General features: G+C 49.2%; 2 protein-coding genes across 3 annotated transcripts in view; one reads left to right on the forward strand and one right to left on the reverse strand.

Annotated features, from left to right (window-relative positions):
* Positions 1-2051, forward strand: part of LOC119108039 (uncharacterized) — a 31696-nt gene extending 29645 nt beyond the window's left edge. The window contains exon 11 of the mRNA XM_037231623.1: positions 1698-2051. Coding sequence (XP_037087518.1) covers positions 1698-1936 — 239 coding nt within the window. The 3' untranslated portion in view covers positions 1937-2051. The remainder of the gene's footprint in view (positions 1-1697) is intronic.
* A 6183-nt stretch (positions 2052-8234) lies between these two features.
* On the reverse strand, positions 8235-18075 carry LOC119107805 (uncharacterized). Of its 2 annotated transcripts, none has more exons than XM_037231356.1 (4): positions 18000-18075; positions 13053-13162; positions 9079-9252; positions 8235-8716 (listed from the first exon to the last, which is right to left on the reverse strand). In XM_037231356.1, the coding sequence occupies exons 2-4, from the start codon at positions 13114-13116 to the stop codon at positions 8511-8513; spliced, it is 444 nt and encodes a 147-aa protein (XP_037087251.1). In that variant the 5' UTR covers positions 13117-13162; positions 18000-18075; the 3' UTR covers positions 8235-8510. The 2 variants fall into 2 exon arrangements, with proteins under 2 accessions (XP_037087251.1, XP_037087252.1); XM_037231357.1 differs by lacking the exon at positions 18000-18075 and adding an exon at positions 13911-14006.
* Positions 18076-20861: the final 2786 nt, after the last annotated feature.

Genomic DNA, 20861 nt, shown 5'->3' on the forward strand with positions numbered 1-20861 from the left:
GAGCGCAGTTGGGACGGACAGATAAAAAACTCTGAAATTTTGTGCCTTCTTGTTCGTCTAAGATTTAGCAAGTATGATCGTTGTAAAAATTTCCCCCTTGTCCTTTGCTAAGACAGTGTGATCTAATGCATGACACTGCAGTTTCGCTTTATGAAACCCACCATTATCGGTCGGATTGTCTGATTTCCCCGTGGAACTCCGCTATTTCAACTATGTTTACCACCTTGACTGCACGTGCCTTTGTTTTCACGTGTCCCTCTGTTTGCGTAGTTCATATTGTCGTGTTAGCTCGTGGATGCGTGTCGATTGTTTGAAGCCTGGCATCGTTGTGCTCCCCGCCACTGGACCCCCGGCTCGGTGTTACCATAGCCACCTGCTACACGTCAGGCTGTCTGGGGGTCGTGGTATGGTGCCTGCGAGCTGCTCGGAGGATGCCGCTGGGAGCGCCCCGTCCGGGGCACGTGCTGCACCATGCTCTCTGGGTCGGACCGTATCAGGGGGTGCTGCTGCTTGTGGGCTATGTTCGTGCTGGAGCTACTGCGCTGCTACGATTGCTTACCTGTTCCCGAGCTGATGCGAGCTTTCGATGTAGATGGGGGAAAAGCTCTATGGAGAGCTTCGCCACAAACCCGTCGCGGAATTTGATTAGGATAACCCGCTCACGTTTAACACCTATTAGATAGAGCCCGCCTCCGACAGACCGGACACGGTGGATAAGGACTCACTAACCAATCTAGATTATGATAGCAAGGGAAACAACGAATGTCGCACTGGTTAGGCTCAGTGTTCTACTAATGCCGGGGTGGCACCCTATTGTAGCGCGCCTCTGGCGGGGTGCCGGGAGGTTTTCCAGCTCAGGAGCCTGTCGACAGGTCGTCCTGTAGAAGGGTTGCCTGGCTGAAGGGGCGCGGCGGTGGTTTGCATTTCGGCACGGAATGGTATCTGGAGGGCCGTGGTGACGGTTTGTAGCTCGGCATTGAATGAAATTCGGGACGGTGCGGCGGTGGTCGGTAGCTCTGCATTGAATGGAACCTAGAGGGCCGCGGCGGTAGTCTGTATCTCAGCACTGAATAAAATCTGGAGCGACGCGGCTTTGGTCTGTAGCTCGGCATTGAATGAAATTCGGAGCGGCGCGGCGGTGGTCTGTAGCTCGGCATTGAATGGAACCTAGAGAACCGCGGCGATGGTCTGTAGCTCGGCATTGAATGGAACCTAGAGGGTCGCGGCGGGGGTCTGTAGCTCGGCATTGAATGGAACCTAGAGGGCCGCGGCGATGGTCTGTAGCTCGGCATTGAATAGATTCGGAACGGTGCGGTGGTGGCCTAGCTCGGCAATGAATGTTGTCGCGTTGGTCTCTGTCTGCCTGTTTGCCATCCGTATCCAATCATCCACAACCTGTCCGACCCAGAACTGTTTCACCTTGTACTAGATCCTGCCCGACCTCATCGAGTTCGTTTGGTGGTTCTTCGCTCTTTAGCTCTCTACGCGCCTTATTTGAAGTGATTTGAACCTTTGTCCCGACCATGGGTCCTGGCCCTTCTGCGGAGCCTGGGATGCGTGTGGTCTGTCGGTGACGTTTCGGTGGCCCCTACTCTGCGTCCTCGCGGGTCCCCTGACCGGCGCCGCCCCTCCTGACCTGTGGTGCCCCAGCTTGTGATGGATTGTCCGCCGCTCTGACCCGGTCCTGTCCGCGACAGGCGCCCTGTTCGACTACACGGGCGACTACGACGTGTCGTTCTACGCGGCCGGCGGCCTGCTGCTGCTCGCCAGCGGTATCAGCTGCCTGGTGCCGGTGGCGCGGCGCGTGCTGGAGCGGCGCGGCGGCGGCGGTGGCGGTGGCACCGGCGCCGCCGTCGGCGGCAGCCCCAGCTCGCCCGCCTTGCCGGAGGTCATCGTCAGCGACGAGAACGACGGTTCGCCAGAGGACGCCGTCTGAGTGAGAGACACTGGAGGCCACGCCGCGCGTGAAGGGCGCGGTCGACTAGCGGACAGTATTCGAGGGCAGCCCGAGCCGAGCACGCGTCGGAGGGCGGCCTCAGGGGCCAAACGTCGTGGGACCCTGGCGGAGCGAGCCGCACAGGAGCCCCGCGCCAATCAGGACGTGCGTGTGCCGGCGGCTGGGCGCGCTCGTGGTCTGCGCGCGCGCCACGTGTGGATGTCGCTGGTAAGGCGGGCGTCGCGAGCGGGGGTGGCCGCGGAGCGGTCCGCTCCTGTGTCGGACGCATCTGAGGCGCGCTGGCTGTCAGTGCCGACGCCGCTTGTGGGCGTGCTCCCAATGTCAGTGGACGCCTAGGAAGATGGCGGGGGGGGGGGGGGGGATAGAGCCGTGAGATGCAGCAGAGCTTTGCGGGGCCTACGGCCCCCCGCTGGCTGGTCAGCGAGGTGTTGACTGAGGGTGCGAAGGGGATTGGCTGGGATGAATGAGGGCGTGCCGCCCGGCCGCGTGCCACGTGGAGGTGATGCAACTGTGATACTCGGTCCTCCCCATCCGAGGGCATTTGTCGAGACAGCGTCTGGACACGCCCCCAGTCGCAGGCCCCGACAGACGTCCATAGCTGAGCAGGGCTGCGGCGGCGGGCGCCGCAACCGTCAGAAGTGCGCCGCCCTCGACGCAGCTGCATCCGCTCGCCGTGGGCGCGGCGCAGAGCCGAAATCGCAGTCCCCGGGCACGCGCCTAATCGTAGACTCACTGTGTTAGGCATTGATTGTGAAGCTGCGATTTGTGGCCCTCAAATCGTCGCGCCGCGCTGTGTGCCGTGCAGCACGCTAGCCGAAGTGGATGAATGTCCAGACGCGTGCGCGATTTGAGTGCCGCGGGATGTTGTGTGTCCGGAAGCCTGTGGTATTTGTCGTGTGTCCAGAAGCGAATGGTGTTTGTATCATGGCGCACCTCCAATCGCTTTTAATATAAACATGTGGAAGATGACATGCCTATGCTGCTCACAGTCGGATGGGCGATTGACCTGGAGGCCCCTGCTCCTGCCAAGGCACTGGGACGATCTCCATAGTACGGCTTCTGAGCCGCCACCGGTGTCATTACTGGAGGAGCATGGCTATGGTGGCCGTCCAGCTTAGAATGTCACACCACTTAGCCGCTAGGCTCCCGCGATACCCAGCAGACGATATTTGCTAATTTTCCCAGCAAAAAAGAATGCCCTTCCTGCGCCAGTAACGCGAAAGCCATCAGGACTTGTTCAATTGTTCAGATCACTTGTGCTCGCCTTGTGCTTACTTGTGATTACAGTGCTCGCCCTTCCTGCCAGGGTGGGAGGCAGGCGACGCCATATAGCCTCAGCAGCTGAGTGCGTCGTAAAGCCCCAATGACACACACACAGATCCCTTGTGATGAATGCGACCGCCGTGGCCAGGTGGTAACAGTGCATGTCCTTTTGATGGCGGTCGGTTTGGTGAAATTTTAATCGTGCGAAATCGGTCCAGAGTGCGATGTGTGATTGCCGCATGGCTTCGTCCCTTCGCGGCTCACGTATCACGTTCTCTTGGGCTTTTCACGCAAAAATTGGTGCTCGCGTTTTCCAAACGCAGACCAAAAGTCCTTTGCTCAGCAGACTGTGCTGCTTTCAGTTTCACTACCAAAGTTCGTTCTAAGAGCTCAGCAAGCATTAGTGTAATCTGTCATTTTTCCTCTGGTGCTCATTTACCTTCATGTCACGTACGCTCCAGTTGCAAGTCGGCATCATATTTGAAAATATCCATCGATATTTTCTATCGCTGCCATGGTGTTGATAGAGATGCACGGGAAGACAACTGGCCACGCAGCAGTCTTCGTTGATGGTGCACACCTGGTGCAGTCTTAGTGGGATGTATTTATCATGGAATATCACTGCTATATGAGCCGAGACGACATCCTCGCCCAGCATTCACCACGTTGGCGCGGAATCACGTGATGGAAGAGGGCACGCTGGTGACCGTCGGGATTAAACAGCAGCCCGCAACCCCAGACAGATAGAAAGCTTGTAATGAAAATATCCGATATTCATTGTACCACCATTGTACCACGAGGCACTCATTAAGATCATGTTGTGCGAAAGCATGTGTGAAATTAAACATAAAGCACTCCCCGTGAGTAATGTGATAAAATCTCTACCACTATTTTCTCAAATACAGTTAGGCAGACGCCCTCATGTTGGGAATGCTTGTTTTCATCGCCTGTTTAAACGATGGACGTGGACGGGCAGAGGACGCCGTTCCAAACCGTTGTGCCTCTGAACGAGAAGTGACGCTCCCCTGCTTCAGTTCGGACGCGTGTCAAACGGATTGGCCCTCGCTGCCACGTGTCAATGTCGCTCACGACGCGGGCTGATCGAGAGAGCGCTGCCAGCTGAGCTGGCTCTCCAGTGGCCATGCTATTTTATTTCCTTATGCATGCTCTGTACTGAATGAGTTTACTCATGCTCAGCCAGCCCAACTGCCTCCGGGTGGCACTGGCATGCCCGTCCTTATGAAATTCTGCTATCACTCTGGCCGAAAGTACTTTTCAAATGCAGCACCTATGCAGCGGCGTCTACAGTACCTTCAGCAGTGATGCAGTAAAGCACATGCGCTATCGCTAACGATTGCATCGTTTCGCGCACAATAATGTTGGGCATTAGATTACGACGATTAACCATCGCAACTAGGATCCGTATGCACTTCTGCATAATTGCACGACTGATTTCCCATAAGATCCTGTCTGGAGTAATTCAAAGACGGGGTATTTGGGTGTTTTCGGGGTATTTGGGTATTTGAGTATTTGGGTGCAAAAACCTGATTGTTTTTCACAAAGAAAAACCCCAGGTATTTGCATCTTCTTTGCTGTGCTAACGAATCGATGACCCACGCGAGCCTACACGGCGGAGACCTCCGATGCGCTGAGCTTTTCCTAAGAGCTGACTTTTTCCTGATTATTGGATAGGCTCTTTTGCATTCCGGTGTTTGCGAACCTTAAACTGAATAATTCAAAGGCTCCCTCCATGACAAGCCTGGTTACATTCCGTGGGCCTCGTCTCACAAATAGTTGAAAATCATTCACGTGCTATATAAGCTTTGTGACAATGGCAGACGATTACGCTCGTTTTTGAAGGTACTTCACACAATGATATTCATTGATAAGCCCTAGAACACACTGCAGCCTATGGGCACCGGAAAGAGCGCGGTGTCTCGAATTTTAACCTGTTACGTGCTGGAAATGACCCTTGACGCAATACTGTACTGATGGTGTAACGCGACATGGCATCTCAGTGCTATCAGCCACCAGTAGTGGCAGATAGTCACATATCTCTGATAGGTCAACCAAGCACATCAGCCTATCTAACCGACATCCACCGATCGAATGCACTACCTGACATGCTCATCAGGGGTGTCACGTTTTCGACTTTGGCTGGGCGGCGCAGCCAATAAGGTTTACTTGACCTTCCCCAAACCAGATTTACTCCGCATTTCGGCCACTTAAACTTGTGTTCTCGATATCAAGGACTGTATTGTTTTTCAAACATCTTCCGAGGCAAGGTGGCTTTACGGAAGAATGATTGCTGAACCGTGTGAAGTGGCACTGAGCTCGTACGTCCCCAGTGAACATGAGGATAACTTGGACAGCGTGCTAGAAGGCTGACAACCGGACGGGTTATCGGAATGCCCATCTTGTCGTTCACTCTGGGACGAGTCCCACGAAATGGGTTAGTCGTCCTCCCCGACGCCTTTTTTGTGACGCAGTCAGGTGCGAGATATACCGCGGAACTGTAATCGAAACCCGCGGTCACCATCACACCGCGCTATGTGTTAACCCCCCTCCCCCATGACCCCCAATGAGTACTATGAGAGCAGTCCGTATACCACAGCTGCGGAGGGCGATGGGCAAGTCTTCTGATCCCCAGTCGTGTAAGTGCATCGTGCCAAAATATGTCATCGCTCCCGTGAGAATGGTTGCCCGGAATACCGAGCGAGGTCCACCGCCTGTGCGGCACATTCTCGATTTAAAGACAAGGGCGTATGCTCATAGTAGCCCCAGTGGTTCAAACTAACGTGGTTTTGAGCCCCATTATTCAATGTTCTGCTCGGACAGGGAAACCTCACCGTTCGGGTAGGGGTAGCTTCGGGGGGTTTGAACACTGGATGAGGCCAGCGGCCCATCCAAACGAATACAAATAGACTCATTCATAAAAACACAAATGTAGTTGTAATTTGTCAAGTATATTTGACATATTTTTAACATACAAGTATTTGCATGTGCGTCATTGGCGAACATCTGTTTTTAGCAGCGATTTTCGGCACGGGGTCTGAGTAAGTCACTTTCGGAACAGAAGAGACGAAAAAGAAAAGATGAAACCCCACAGCAAGCCGCTGGCAGCGATGGACCAGGGTCACGCCAGGGTCACAGTGCAGTACATACTGATTACTTCCCTCCAGACAGAAACCCTAGTATGAAAGCAATGTTCGTGGGGGGACCAACGGTCATAGGTCACCTATGCCGGCCGCTGCACTGCCACGGCTGCACGTTCTCCTAGACGCCAGACCAAAAAAGGGACGAGAGCGGGCCCCATGTGTCGCAATCATACTTAAGCCGGAGAAAAAGCTGGCAAACGGCCTGACGTTGGGCTTAGGGCAGGTTCAGATGCACACCTGCGGAGCACCCCGATGCCTCCCTCCCGCCATATCGCGCGACACACCTACCAGAGCTATCACCTCAGTCGTTGTAATTTATATTCTGCTTGCGCTCGTAATTATATTGTTCGTAATAATATCGTAATTACGTAATTATATTATTTATATATGACATAATTACACATTCGTTCGATCATCAGTGTCGTATTCATTTCATCGCAACGATGTGGCGTGACGCATAGCACTGGCTTGCAATGGCACGCTGAATGTTAGATGATTCTATTTCCGAGCTAAAGTGGCTACCGTCAGCATAACATGTGAAAGATTAGGGAGCAATCACTTCAATCACTTGCTCTGCAGAACATTTAACGTGATTGTTTGTTTGGAATATCACATAAGAGGACGCTTTTGGGGAAAATGGCTTTAAATGAATGTAAGTGATGGCGCGATGGTTTAAACGTTACCCCTTTTTGCGGACCGTTTCGACCCATACATGCATGGATATCCTTGCTCGAGGCTTGCCTTGACTATGTAGAGCCCCAGTACGACGAAGAAATTAAATGAAGGGATATTTGTCATGTCTGTTACATTGCTCACACTTCTCCGTCCATTTCATCTCCCGCGGCATCACTCATACACTAGATGCCCTGCGGGTTGGTGATAATGCTCGCTCGCTTTTCGTAAATATTGCCTATATATATATATACATATATATATATATATATATATATATATATATATATATATATATATATATATATATATACATATATATATATATATATATATATATATATATATGTATATATATTTATATATATATGCATATATATATATATGCATATATATATATATATACATATTTATTTATTTGTATACATACATATATTATATATATATATATATATATATATATATATTATATATATATATATGTATATATATATATATATATATATATATATATATATATATATATATATATATATATATATATATATATATATATATATATATATATATATATATATATATATATATATATATATGCATGTGTTTTATGTATATATTCGGTTCTACACCAAATATAAGCTGTGTGTCTCCCCACCCTAGATATCTTGGAAACTCGTTTTCCAACATCGATGAACAAAACACCATTTGATTTGTTCCAACGAGTTTTCATTCCAAGGTGGAAGTCTGGAGTGCCTGTGGGGAATGTTTCTCTTCATAAAGCCTGACACAATAAGCGCATGGTGGACGCATTAAGTGTAACAGTGTACTCACCATTTCGCCGAAGATATTGATATGCAACACGCATGCTCTAAATAACCATACGAATAAATCCGCGATCTTTAATTCACTCCAAAAACACGTCAGTGTGGCGCGCTAACTTATGCTTCTCACCCTGTAAGCACAGAAAAATAGCTCCCAAAACGATGATCTGGAACCGCCCCTGCCAAGAAGATTTGTTTCGTATTCCAACACAGCGTCCCTTCAACATATCCATCCTATGAAAGTCTCAAAAAATTCGTGGCGCTGCAGCGAACCGTTGATAAACGAGCAAAAATCATCACAGAGCAGATAATGTGCACACTCTTCCCACCCAGAGAATAAGGTTGCAGCACAACTCTATGTTATGTTAAGGGAAATCTTTAACAAAATTAAGCGTCTACTAAGACGTTCAGCTGGTGCCTACTGCCTACTGACAGTACGTCCACGCTTGTTATTTCACGCGAGTCCGTCTAAAAATACCGGAGCGTGCTGGGCGGCAGCAAAAGATGCTCGTACCGCACGTGCTAGAGCATGGGCATGCGAGCCCCGTCAGCAGACCCCATACACAGGCCACCGCAGTCGGCCAGCGGGCTCCAAATGACGAACCAAAGCAACACACGCACGGTCAGATTATCCGGACTTCACCCGACGCCCCAGAGCGCTGCGGCGAGCGTAAGCAGAAGCGTAAGTGCGCAAACGGTCCGTGAGGTGGCGCCGTTGCAGCCATCGTAGTTGCAGGTCAGCACACAGCCATGGAGAGTCTCGTTGGCGAACTTGAAAGCCCCACACTGCGACTCCATGTTCTTCAGCACGCAGTTGCGAATGACGAGGACCTCCCCGGTCCGCGCTGAAAACCAGCACGGCGATGCAAAACTACGAAACGTCATCGCCTCTGAGCGATAGCAGTACGGCACCGTCATAAACTGACACATTTACAGCAGCAAGTACCACATTTTAAGCTGGCTCAGTGCGGCCTGATTTTCCTGTGACAAGTTACACTCGTCGTTGCTTTAAACATTGTTCTCAGCGCTGCAAACGTCGAGCGTTGCAAATACACTCGCGATCGATGAGCACGGCCGACGGGACGATTATCTGATCTCGCGGTGTCGCAATGCCCGGGATCCCACAGCCTTTCAGGGTTCCACACAAGCCCCACCCGAGCTTGAATCCATGCCTGCATGCCCCGACGTTGAACAGCGCCCCACTCACTTGACGTGCCGGTCAGCTTTACGCAGAAGTTGGCTGGGAACTCGCCCACGTGCTTCTGCTTCGGCACCTTGCAGGCGCGCACGTACGTGGACATGGCCGGGGAGAATGGGTCGTGGCAGGCCGGGTTCGTACCGTTTCGGGACGAGCACTTGTAGCAGTTGATCTCACCCCGGGCTGCGGCGGGAGCACGCCACGTTACGCCACGGTCAGTTGATCTCACCCGGGCTGTGACCGGAGCACGCCACGGTACGCCACGGTCAGTTGATCTCACCCGGGCTGTGACCGGAGCACGCCACGTTACGCCACGGTCAGTTGATCTCACCCGGGCTGGCCGGAGCACGCCACGTTACGCCACGGTCAGTTGATCTCAGCTGGGCCGCGGCCGGCGCACGCCACGTTACGCCACGGCCTGCACCGGTGCACCACAGCAAAGCTGGTGCGCGCCAGAATACTCATGCCCGTGCGTTTGGAGGATTTCTTCAGTTTTTGTTCAAGACTCGATTTTTTCCACTTCATTTTGGTTCTGCCACGTTTATCTACAGTTTCGACAATGGATTGCCAAACAGGGATTTTAACACTACTTGAAATCCAGGGTCACGCGTTTTCTGAAAATCGTTTTGCAATGGCTTCATCCACACGAAAACATAAGCTAAATGTATAGGCGTAAGAAGGTTTCAAGAAGTGCTTTGAGCAGAGTCAGGATATACATTAAGAAACTTAGCTGGGAATCAAGCCCAGTGACCATGGCGGGGAGGGGATGGAATAGAGCCGGCGTACATTGTCTGCCCTTAATAAAGTGGCACATTTCGGTAGTAACTAAATGTCACGCTTGCTATGCTAGATGTAGATATACATTTTCCACTGGTGCACAATCTTGCCTTTTTGACTCATCCATGATATTCGGCAAATAAGACTCACCACTTTCCTAAGATTATTCGTCCATTATTCGACCGTTCCCTGAGAGGGCGAAATTCAGCGAGTGGGTAGGCACTTTGAGTCATTGGGTGGACGTCTGCCTCAACTGGGTAGATATCAAAATACAGCCTGGACATAAGCTGGTCAGAACTTTAAACGACATTTCTTTATTTACGCTGATTCAGATAATTTTGAATCAGTTGCCCAAAGTGCACCAAAATTTTCATGCACCTAGACTTCACCGGATGCTTTTCAAGGGATATGACCTGTCGCAACAATTTAGGCGGCAACAACGTGACGTAAACGTCAGGGGGCGTGTGTGTCATGTCATTGACACTGGAAATTATGAATAGGATTTCATTGAGCCGGGCATAATTATCCTGTTGCTAATCCGCATTATAAGTTGGACTCGAAAGCAATGTATCGATCACGAAATTCGGAAGTGATGGTTACATGAGGAGTACGTTGGTCAAGCAGAGTCACAAATTATTGAACCTTAATGCCAATGTGTAGCGGCCATTCTGGCTGTTCAAGATTCTGATTTTGAAGGAAATAAACATTCTCTTGCTGTTGTCAGTCTATTGGGGATAAGCTAAAGATACATCTTACATACTTATAGCAACCTAACGGGCGCGTGAGACCAAAACGTCTATGTATGAGCTGATGAGCCCATACATAGATGGGCTCTTGTGCTAACATGGGCTCTTACGCCCATGTCTGCCGATAATGGTAACTTTGCAGATGGAGGAGGCTGGACTTAGGACTTTCAGAGCAGAAGTGATTACGTTGAAAGGCTGATCACATTAAAGAGGGAGGGAACATCCGGCATAGAAGCTCTCATCGTACAGGGTCAGTGCCCATAGGACTTTATGGAAGGTGCGACTCATAGTCGTCACAGGTTCCTCAGAAAGACGTTTGCGAAAGATGTACTCGGCTAAGACGGCATAAATCCCAGCCAGGAAATCGGTTTGTGGTTGGCATTAGAGAAGGCAGGCTCTCCTTAGAGGCAGGACGCTACCTGGGCGATACTAAGCATGAAGAGCCACTCCCGGCCACAGGACAGCAGCGTGTTAGCTGAGCGCTGACGTCATGCTCTTTATCAGCTGAAGCTCGCATAAACGGCCCGGTGGCCCCCATAAAACAGGGACGGTGCGCACCAGAACTTGTGAAAGGTGCGACTCGGCGCAGTCGTCCCACGCTTCTCGTAAAGATGTTTACGAAAGATGTGCTCGGCGAAAACGGCATAAAATCCCGGGCCAGGAAATACCTTTGAGAAGGGGCAAGGGCGCTATCTGGAGGACACTAAAGATGAGAGCCCTCTGCATCGGCAGAAAGGACGTCCAGTTATTCGCTTTGACCCCTCACCCGAAGAAACCGAGCGCCTCGCGTAAAAGAGCCTGACGTGCCGAGATGAAGAGGCGTGAACATTGCAAACGTGTGTTCAGGGTTCCTAAAACTCTAAATTTGGCAGCATATTAGGCAGCAGTATTCCACGCCAACCATGTGTGCCACTGGGGAGCATAAGTAAGGCAAAATTCGGGGCTTAAGTTGATAAGCGATACGACGAACGAATGCAGCGTATGATGCGGCGGGGTAGAGCAGACGTGGAATTGCATTGAAGTTGAAAGGTTATAAGGACCTGTGGAAGCAACGGCAGCTCATCTTAGGGGAGGGATGGACGAATTTAAGTCGCATTTAAAGTCAGCTTATGTTGCAAACCAAAAACAGATTGGGGGAGTAGGCAAGATGCTCGACAGAGCGTTCTTAACCCAAGTCGTGTCAAACGGGTGTAGCAGGGAAAGAACCTTTTCACGGACTCTATGTCTCTAACCTTAACCAGAGCAGTGAAATGGTCCTAACTCCATCCAGGGCAGTGAGATATCTATGTGTCTCACACGGAAGTGGCGAGCATGACACTTGTATACAGCCTGGAAGGAGCACACGGTGCAGCACATTACTGAGTGAGGCTTTTTTTTTGCAAGACGGCCGGGTTGCCTGAACATATGACTAGCATCGAATGAAACGGATATGAGCATAACGAACCTAGTTAGTGTCCTAAAACTACCTTCAGTGGTCTTCCAAGCCACTAGAGCTCTTGCAAGAGGATTCTAGAAAATGTCGCAAAAGTTGCAGGATGTTGCAACAGCAGTTATTGCTTAACAAATCAATATAGCGCCCTAAAACTACCTACAGTGTTCTTGCCGTGCATAAAAGATCCTAAGGACAAATTTTCTAAAGTGCTGCAAAAAGTTGTAGGAGGTTGCAAGACTGATATACTGCAAAACAAAGCGGCATAGCACTCCAGGACCACTTTCATTCTTGTTGAAGAACCCGAGAGACCCTAAGAGGCCATATAGGAAATGTTGCAAAATTGCACGAATCATTGCACGAATCATTGTAAACCACGGCGTGCAGCCCTCTGCAACGTTACACATGCAACGCGTATCCGAGGGTGCTTAAACTAGGTTCATAAACTGCTCGTCGCATTATAAGTGATGCCTAAAGTCGAAGCGTTCACTTAAATCACCTCACTTGTTCAGGTGAACAAGGAAAGCTGTAATCGATAAACCAATGCAAATTGTCTTCAGACATGTCAAGAATAAATGCCGTGAGAGGCACTCACAAACCACAAACGAATTGCAACCCAAAAAGGTTTTTTGGTGTCTTCTTACTCATCATATCTTGATTAGGTATGCATTAACAGGTCCTTAAAAAAGGATAAAAAGCTATCGTTAAAAAGTGTGGGGCATTTAAGTCTAACAAACGGTCACCAGGCACCTTTTTTCTCAAGGAATACCCAGCGTGATGAGGCTTGAAATGGAAGAATAAATCATGTCCTGAACGCAGTGATGATATCTGTCCAAAAGAAAAGCACATGGAGCAAGACCGTGACGTAGTCAGATGCACCGCTTATGGCCTGAAGCTTTGTCCACGCCTCCGATGAAAGCTACTTTTAAACTGCGTCAGACACATATACAAATGCGTACATGTGAACAAAAGCTCATGCCCGAGAAACTACAAGCACTGAACGGCAAAATTACAAGGTACAAGACACTCACCGAATGAAAGCGATACAGACAACAGCAGCAGCAGCGTCAGACACGTGACACCTTCCTGTGTCATGGCGGTCACGCCAAGAGCAGACGGTCAGCCAGGCAGCGCACCCCACCTGCGGATGTGGTGAGAGGCGTTAGCATATGCCGCGAGCCGCAAGGAATAGACACACTGAAATGAACAGGGAATGAAATTAAGCGGAGTTCGGCCAGGACTGGAACAACACCCACCCACACCCACACCCACGCCCACCCACACGCACACACGCACACACACATACACACACACACACACACACACACACACACACACACACACACACACACACACACACACACACACACACACACACACACACACACACACACACATATATATATATATATATATATATATATATATATATATATATATATATATATATATATATATATATATATATGTATATATATATGTATAGATATAGATGTAGATATATATATGTATATATATATATATATATATATATATATATATATATACATACATATATATATATATATGTATATATATATATATATATATGTATAGATATAGATATAGATATATATATATATATACATTGTATATATAATATATACATTATATATATATATATATATATATATATATATATATATATATATATATATATATATGCGTACATACAGACAAATAATGGACCATAGCACAACAGATCAGGAAAGTCGGTTACACATAAGCACATAACAGGAAGCACGTGCGCAAAAAGTCATATTCACTTGACAAGGTACACAATCGGCCCAGATAACCCCGTATCTGGGGCATTATCAGCCATTATCGGGGCCGCTGCAACAAAGACGCACCAGCCCAGGGCACGGCAGGTCGCCGACTGGAGGTCTCGGCCCGGTGCAGAGGCCCGGTGCAGAGGTCTTGCTGGGTGCACGGGTCGGACCGGCGCCGCTGGCTGGTGAGCGCCGACCCTTGCCACGACTCTGTCTGATCGGGCTGAGCCATCGCCCCGGCGCGCGGCCACGGACCGAGTCGATGCCCGCACGTGGGAACCGACACGTGCAGGTGAGCCGGCACGCAGCGACCTTAATGGACAGTAAACGGCCTGGTGCCGGTCACCACCAGTCACCAAACCTGCGTTCCAACAAACGGTTCGGTTGGCGTGTGTACTGAACTGAACCTGCGCGGGCGGGAAGTATGGTTAACAGCGAAGCAATTATTTTCCGGCGCCGCACGATGGCTTAACATGGGTACTTTGCGTTGGAAAATAATGGAATGCTTCTTGAGCCGCGTTTTTAGGACGTCAGCTATTTGGATGTACCCAACACCTCCGTAAAAAGCACACTCGTTTTGCAGTATGCATGAATCAATAAAGCCTAGAATAGATATAGGTATGAGGTGCATCTCAACGAACTTCGTGTATTTCTTACGGCTACTGAACATCATGTACTGGCTTCGACCTTCGTTACAAACGTAAATGTTTACCTTGTCCATCAGCCAGTAGCGCTCAGGGTTTGTTTATTAACCCAGTCGCTGATCTCGAATACTCCTGACGGCAATGCACAGCACAGCAAATGCAGACATTGATAGCGAAATCAAAAGACATGTGTAACGAGAAACAAAAACCAAACCTCCAACAAAGTGGTCAAAAACATGACTAACTGCTTGACTCTGCTTTTGCAATCACAAGTCTCCATCTTAAAAAGTAGATGAACGCATCGTTCATGAACCATCCAAGGAAGTGAATGTGACGTGCACCAACACGGCAGAACAACTTCAACTCACCATCTATTGCAAGAACAGAACAAACGGTTCGGAAACGGAAAAATGGTTCAGCAAGAAATGCAGCTATTGACACAAACCTTTCGATTTCCTACCTAGCATTAATTCTTCACACTTTTGCAGCATAAAATATCATTGTTTTATGTCAATCTTTGACCAAAAAATGGCGTTTTACTCATGTCACTACATGCCACACACTGTGATTTGTATGAATAGACCAAACATTCAGGAAGACACCAAAGAGGAGGATCTCAGTAAAATACATAGCATTAGATATCAAATGGTGGGAAATTGCATGATGTTCACGACTGCCATGTCATATTTAAGGCATGTTAAATTCCCTTATGATTCTGAATGGATTCTGAAGGCCACATCACTCTACAAGACCTTGCAGCACGCTAACATTTGTTGCAACGTTTCACAAAACCAGAAAGTCAATGTAACTTAAAAACTCTGATCAAATACAATATGATAGGGTTCAAATCGACATCTCTATTTACATACGATATGCAAAGGTTCACTCAGTATAGTAGGGTTCAAGTCGACATATCTATTTTACATGCAATATGACAGGGCTCACACAATATGATGGAGTTTAAGTCGACATCTCTATTTTACAGCGTTACATGATTGTAAATGCAATGGCCCTCACGGTTTGACGCGGCCGGCTGAGCTTGACACTCGGTCGACTGCTAAAACAACCAGAATGCACACTGAAGAACAATTACAGCGCATTCTGCTGCTAAAAAGTAATCTGGGAACATACGTTATGTGAGTGATTTCATTATTCCATACGATGAACGTCTCCGGCTTGACCTTGGCCGAACCGCCATTGGTTTCGAAAGTGACCTAGATGCACAATTGAGGGCAAGCGTGTAGTTCCGTAAAATGAGTTTAGGAGAGAGATGGCGGGGGTGGGGTGGGAAGTGAAAATTAAACCAACTTTTCCACGAAATATGTCAATAAGCGGGGTTTTCCCATGATTTGGCCAACTTTTCTTCTCAAATTTGGAATGCTGGAGCTCTCATCTCCCAATCCCAACTAAAGTTGAGAACATTTACACCGTATAACGCTTGCAAAAACAGTCCAAAGGTATGCGTTCACGATGAAACTGAATTGACCTCATGATGCACTGCTATGGTTTGACCTTGATCTTGACTTGGTATCGGTATGCAACTTACACGGTATTCTAACACCGTTTAAGAGAGTGCTTTTTGGCAGAATAAACCCCGTCTTTCTGTTCAAGTGGGCTCAATAACCCATGATGTGAAAAGAGCTATATTGGCTTTTGACCTATCTTTGACCTATTATTTCAACATGAGAACAAAATAAAGTTAAATCAAAATAAAGTGCCCCCGAACCGTCTTCTGAGGGGCTTTCCAATGCCATGTAACTCGTTAAAATTGGAAGATTGGTTCCGGAGGACAAAAGTGACAGAGCCTTTCCCCCACTCCACCCCAATCGGGCATGATCGTTTGCCGACCCCATCGACGCAAAGGATAACTTTCGGCTGCTAGGAACCAATCCACTGGAACATTTCTATCACGTCATGTTCACCCCAAGTCTGTCGTTTCAGCATGATGTAGTGGCCACACGTATTCCTATAAGCATATGCGTTTAGTGCTACATCATCAGTATTGCATGTTTCTCCAGGAAAAATGAGCCTGGGCTATCCAGTTCATCTCGAACACGACACGTTATGTTCTGCTATGCTGACTCACTTTCATTCACGTTGCATTTCCCGCGAAGGCCTTCTTCTCCGGCGGCGTGCTTACTTTATACAAACTGTATGCACACAAATGTACTTTGATGGCACACGCAGTCTGACTGAGCTTCCGGGAAAAATGGAGAAGAGGCCACATGAAAGCTGAATGGTTACAAAACCCTGTGTGATGCGCTCCCCTCACGTGTAGGAGGCCGCTATGGGGCTTCAACCCTATCACTTCAAAACTGCTCGAAGTCCTCTACTTTACGCGGACTGATTCCAGCAATAATAATAATACGGAGTTCCGCCAGCGTCCTGGATGTGGACATCATATTGTGCATGTACTGTGATTGTCTGAAATGTCAAGACTCGCCACATGCTCATGCAAATATTGAGCATCCTCCTCCTTTTACTCCATGCAAAGACATCATAGGCGGAAGCCACTGTTAGGTCCTGCTGTTTCATGGGTCGGGGAACAGGGGTACACTTGTTTTTCTGGTACACTTATTCCTCCCCCTGCTTGTTTAATAGCTTCACGTTAAGACAAGCATCACCATTTAAAAACACAATAACCCTTCGTTCTTGCTTTTTCAGATATTGCAACTTTGTTACAATTTGCTGCTGTTTAAGCTTCTGCAGCGCTCCTGTTGTGTGTACACTAAATAATGCGGATAATATAGTCAATACGCATTCTATGTGATGGCAATGGTTAAGCATGTACATCACTCCATACACACAACAAATGAATCGATGTGGTTGGGTTCCGACCAGAATGGTGGTCCGTGCACTCTTGCACTGGATCCCCATTGGGTGAATCAGAGTGGGCCGCGGGTCGAGATGGCAGCGAAAAGTTGCATTTCTGGTCAGGACATCCGTTGATTTTCCAGCATCATGCCGAGCCTACGGCGCGTACTAGATATTTTGGGCACATAAAAGACCCTGGATCCCTCCTATGCAGTGATGCACGCGTTAGGCGTATGCAGGTGTGTCATTGTTGCAAACCCAGCTAGCTCTACATTAACAGGCTGCGCTGTGTACTCACCTAGTGGACGAGGACCTCACATTCCATAAAACGCTAAAACGTGGCCTTAGTGCAAATTCTTCACATGCAACCCCAAAAAGCCTGATTCCCTGCCAACCGCATGCCAAAAATATCCTGCCCAATGAATAGACAGCATTTCCGCCACTCGCCGACGCGCCCCGGTTGCGCTCATCGTCCCCGACGATGGTCTAGATCGGAAGTCGCCGGTCTAGGTCGCAAACGGCCTAGACCAGCTCGGCCCCCGGCCGCCGAGGACACACACACACACACACACACACACACACACACACAACACACACACACACACAACACACACACACACACACACACACACACACACACACACACACACACACACACACACACACACATTGCCGGGCGTGACGCCGGAGCCGGACGGAGGGCGGCGCTCACCAGCGAGGTCCGTGCGGTGCGGGTGCGGCCGGGGTGCGGTGCAGCTGCTGACAGTCGGCAGCGGCCGGGCTGCGCGCCGTCGGCGGCCGCCGCGTCGCCTCGGACGCTCTCCGGACCGGCATTGATCGGCGCCCAGCCTCCGTCGCCATCGGATATCCGACGCCGCCAGACGGCTCGCCGCCGGCCGCTAGAGGCGTGCACGCGCCCAGCGTGACGGGTGACGCGCTCGGGAGAGACCTCTTTACGGGGATCGGGTATTCCGTCATTTGCCTCATCCTTAGTGTTGCTCACATCAAGCCAAAATTAAGACCATCGAGGGCGCTTTCGACTACTAGCCACCACCCCCTGGACAGAGTAGCTTTAACTACTGGTCCCGTTTTACTCATCAATGGTCAATGGCTGCTGCAGATCAGGTTGAATGGTGCTGGTAAAGTTGGTTGAATGATGGCATTCAAGGTTGTAACCAACAGGTTGGATCTACAGCTGTTGCTCTGGGCGATGCGTTTCCGAATGACTGAATTTGCTGTTTTCGGCGATGCTTTTCCGACGCACTGCACAAGGCTGTTACGAGTCGCTCAGGCACAGATGCTTGCAGGCCATGTGTTATCAAAATAACTGGGATCACGAGGTCGCATTGAACGTGCTGGTCTTCAAAAGTCGCTGAGAAGGCCTCAGGTCCGATCAGGGCCACCTCAGACAATGTAGGTCTTTATGTCAATCAGAGACCACCAACATCGGACAGAAGACTCCTCGTCGGTCGGGGCCCAAGTGACCCATTTCTCAGGGAGGGACGGGGCCGCGGACCGCGAATCGTATTGGTCATGACCCTGAAACAATGAGGGGCCTTGTATCGGTGAGGAGCGCGCACTACCTATCAGGAAGTCCTGCGTTTGCAAGGGTCCCCGAGTTGGTCAGCGGCACATATGCCCAACAGGAATTGGGACGGAAACCTGAATGCCAGAGGGCTTCTTGCCTTGGATGGAGGCAACTGCCAATGAAATGACATATGTAAACTTCCGATGAAAGAATTCACAATCAGACAATGGAAGGGCCCTGTGTCAGTCAGCGGCTCCATTGCCGAATGAGAGGCCCTCTGTCCCATCTCAGCCAGTGCCCAATGCTCCGAGCTGGAGTCTCGGTGCCCATTATTGAATCTCTTATACCGGTTGTGGATAATTTGGCACCAGTGAAGACTCCTGAATGGATCTGAGGCCACCTGCCCCGGTCAAAGAGCCCGCCGCTCCCGGGAGTCACTCTTTTTCCATGCGAAACTTTACATCTCGTTTATGCACGGCAACTCCTCGAATTGTCTTTTCCGACTCAATTATACCTTCAATTTATGTGAATGATGGCCAATTTTACGACCAACGTAAGACATACCATGAGCGTGGTCGAGGAGCACCAAGTGGTACAACAATAAAACTCCCACTGTCACGGTTATGCGTCAGACGGCCACTTGCCAAGTGAGGTTTAGCAGAGCACCAGCACAGGCGAAGAGTTCCTTTTGGGAGATCTGCGCTCTAACGCCGCTCTTTTTTATCTGAGAAGCGCCTCGCGCCATGTCAAGATTTCCACAGCCCATGCATTTGGTTTATAATAAGGAGACGCGATGCTTTTGCAGCTCAGATGTCACGAGTTGTAAGTTCCGAGATCGGTAAGCACATGACACATCGAGGGCCGCGGTAAGCATTTTTTCCCCTGGCTATCAGTGTCCCAACCATCTTAACCGGAATAATGTGATACTTAAGTGATGTATGACGCGATGAAGTCATGCCGGGACTTCTCCCGGTAATGGTAGGGTTCTTTAGCTGTGCAAGGACCCGTAACCATCCGATTTCGTAATACTGCAGGTGCTTCCACCAAAGTTGGCGGCGTTACTTACTTACCCAGCTACATGGTATATAAATTAAATGATCCAGCATGATTATATCGGTCCGCAGGTGACCTTCTGTTGCATGTTAGAACCTTCGACAGTAAACAACCTCTGTAAGGCGGGTGTGCCTTCTCTATCAACGAAGATACACAAATACATATGTTATGTTGTTTTTTGTTAGAGGTGAAACCAGTTTGCCGATGAAGACACACAAATGGTTCATACTATTATTATCGTATCTTGCTAGCAAAGGGCGCTGTTGAATTTCACTGTTGTTTCATCATGGTTTCATTTTCTATTCTCATTTTTATAGTTTCACCGCTGGCTGCATCTCCAACACGTAAGAAACATTTGCACCACTGTCACGTGACCGAGAGGGCTCAGTGAAATTTTGAAAAAAAACATTAACGCTTGTTATTTTTTTTTCAACCGACCTTGTTCACCGTAACTGAACTCCCTCCGGAGCTATACTTCACGTTCATTGTTTTACTCCGTGATCGGAACCCATTCTCTGAATTCTGAAAAAACCTTATTGGTCAAGGCTATCTCATGGTTCGTGTGTGCGGACGGACAAGCAGCATGTCAGCATGATTTTTATCAGTATCGTGCAAGATAAACAATGCCGAACCAATCACGCGGCTCGGCAATCTGTATATTAGTTTGCGTAGTGCTAATGGGTCGACCAGCTGCTGCCCAGACATAAGGACGTCCAGCCACCATGGCCTTCTGCATGACCCAGCTGTCGAAAGAACGTCACTGCCGAGCTGAGAGCTGGACTATGTCGTGATGCCCGTCTGCCCGGTCCAGCTCTGGGAAGAGCGCACTGCTGAGGTGTGCCCGCTGAGTTGAGAGTTACGAGCACGCCGCCATGCCCGTCTGCCGGGTCCAGCTCTGGAAAGAGCGCGCTGCTGAGGTGCGCCCTCTGAGTTGAGAGTTACGAGCACTCCGCCATGCCCGTCTGACCGGTCCAGCTCCGGGAAGAACACGCT

The sequence above is a fragment of the Pollicipes pollicipes genome, unplaced genomic scaffold, assembly GCF_011947565.3.
Source record: "Pollicipes pollicipes isolate AB1234 unplaced genomic scaffold, Ppol_2.1 Scaffold_6686;HRSCAF=7923_pilon_pilon_pilon, whole genome shotgun sequence".
Taxonomy (NCBI): domain Eukaryota; kingdom Metazoa; phylum Arthropoda; class Thecostraca; order Pollicipedomorpha; family Pollicipedidae; genus Pollicipes; species Pollicipes pollicipes.

Bases quoted from the DNA above. Each gene is read 5' to 3' on its own strand.
- LOC119107805 (XM_037231356.1), bottom strand. From the start codon at position 13,116: ATGACACAGGAAGGTGTCACGTGTCTGACGCTGCTGCTGCTGTTGTCT. The intron at 9,253-13,052 runs GTGAGTGTCTTG...CTCCCGCCGCAG, and splicing joins GTCTGTATCGCTTTCATTCG to CCCGGGGTGAGATCAACTGC. The intron at 8,717-9,078 runs GTGAGTGGGGCG...GCTGGTTTTCAG, and splicing joins AAAGCTGACCGGCACGTCAA to CGCGGACCGGGGAGGTCCTC.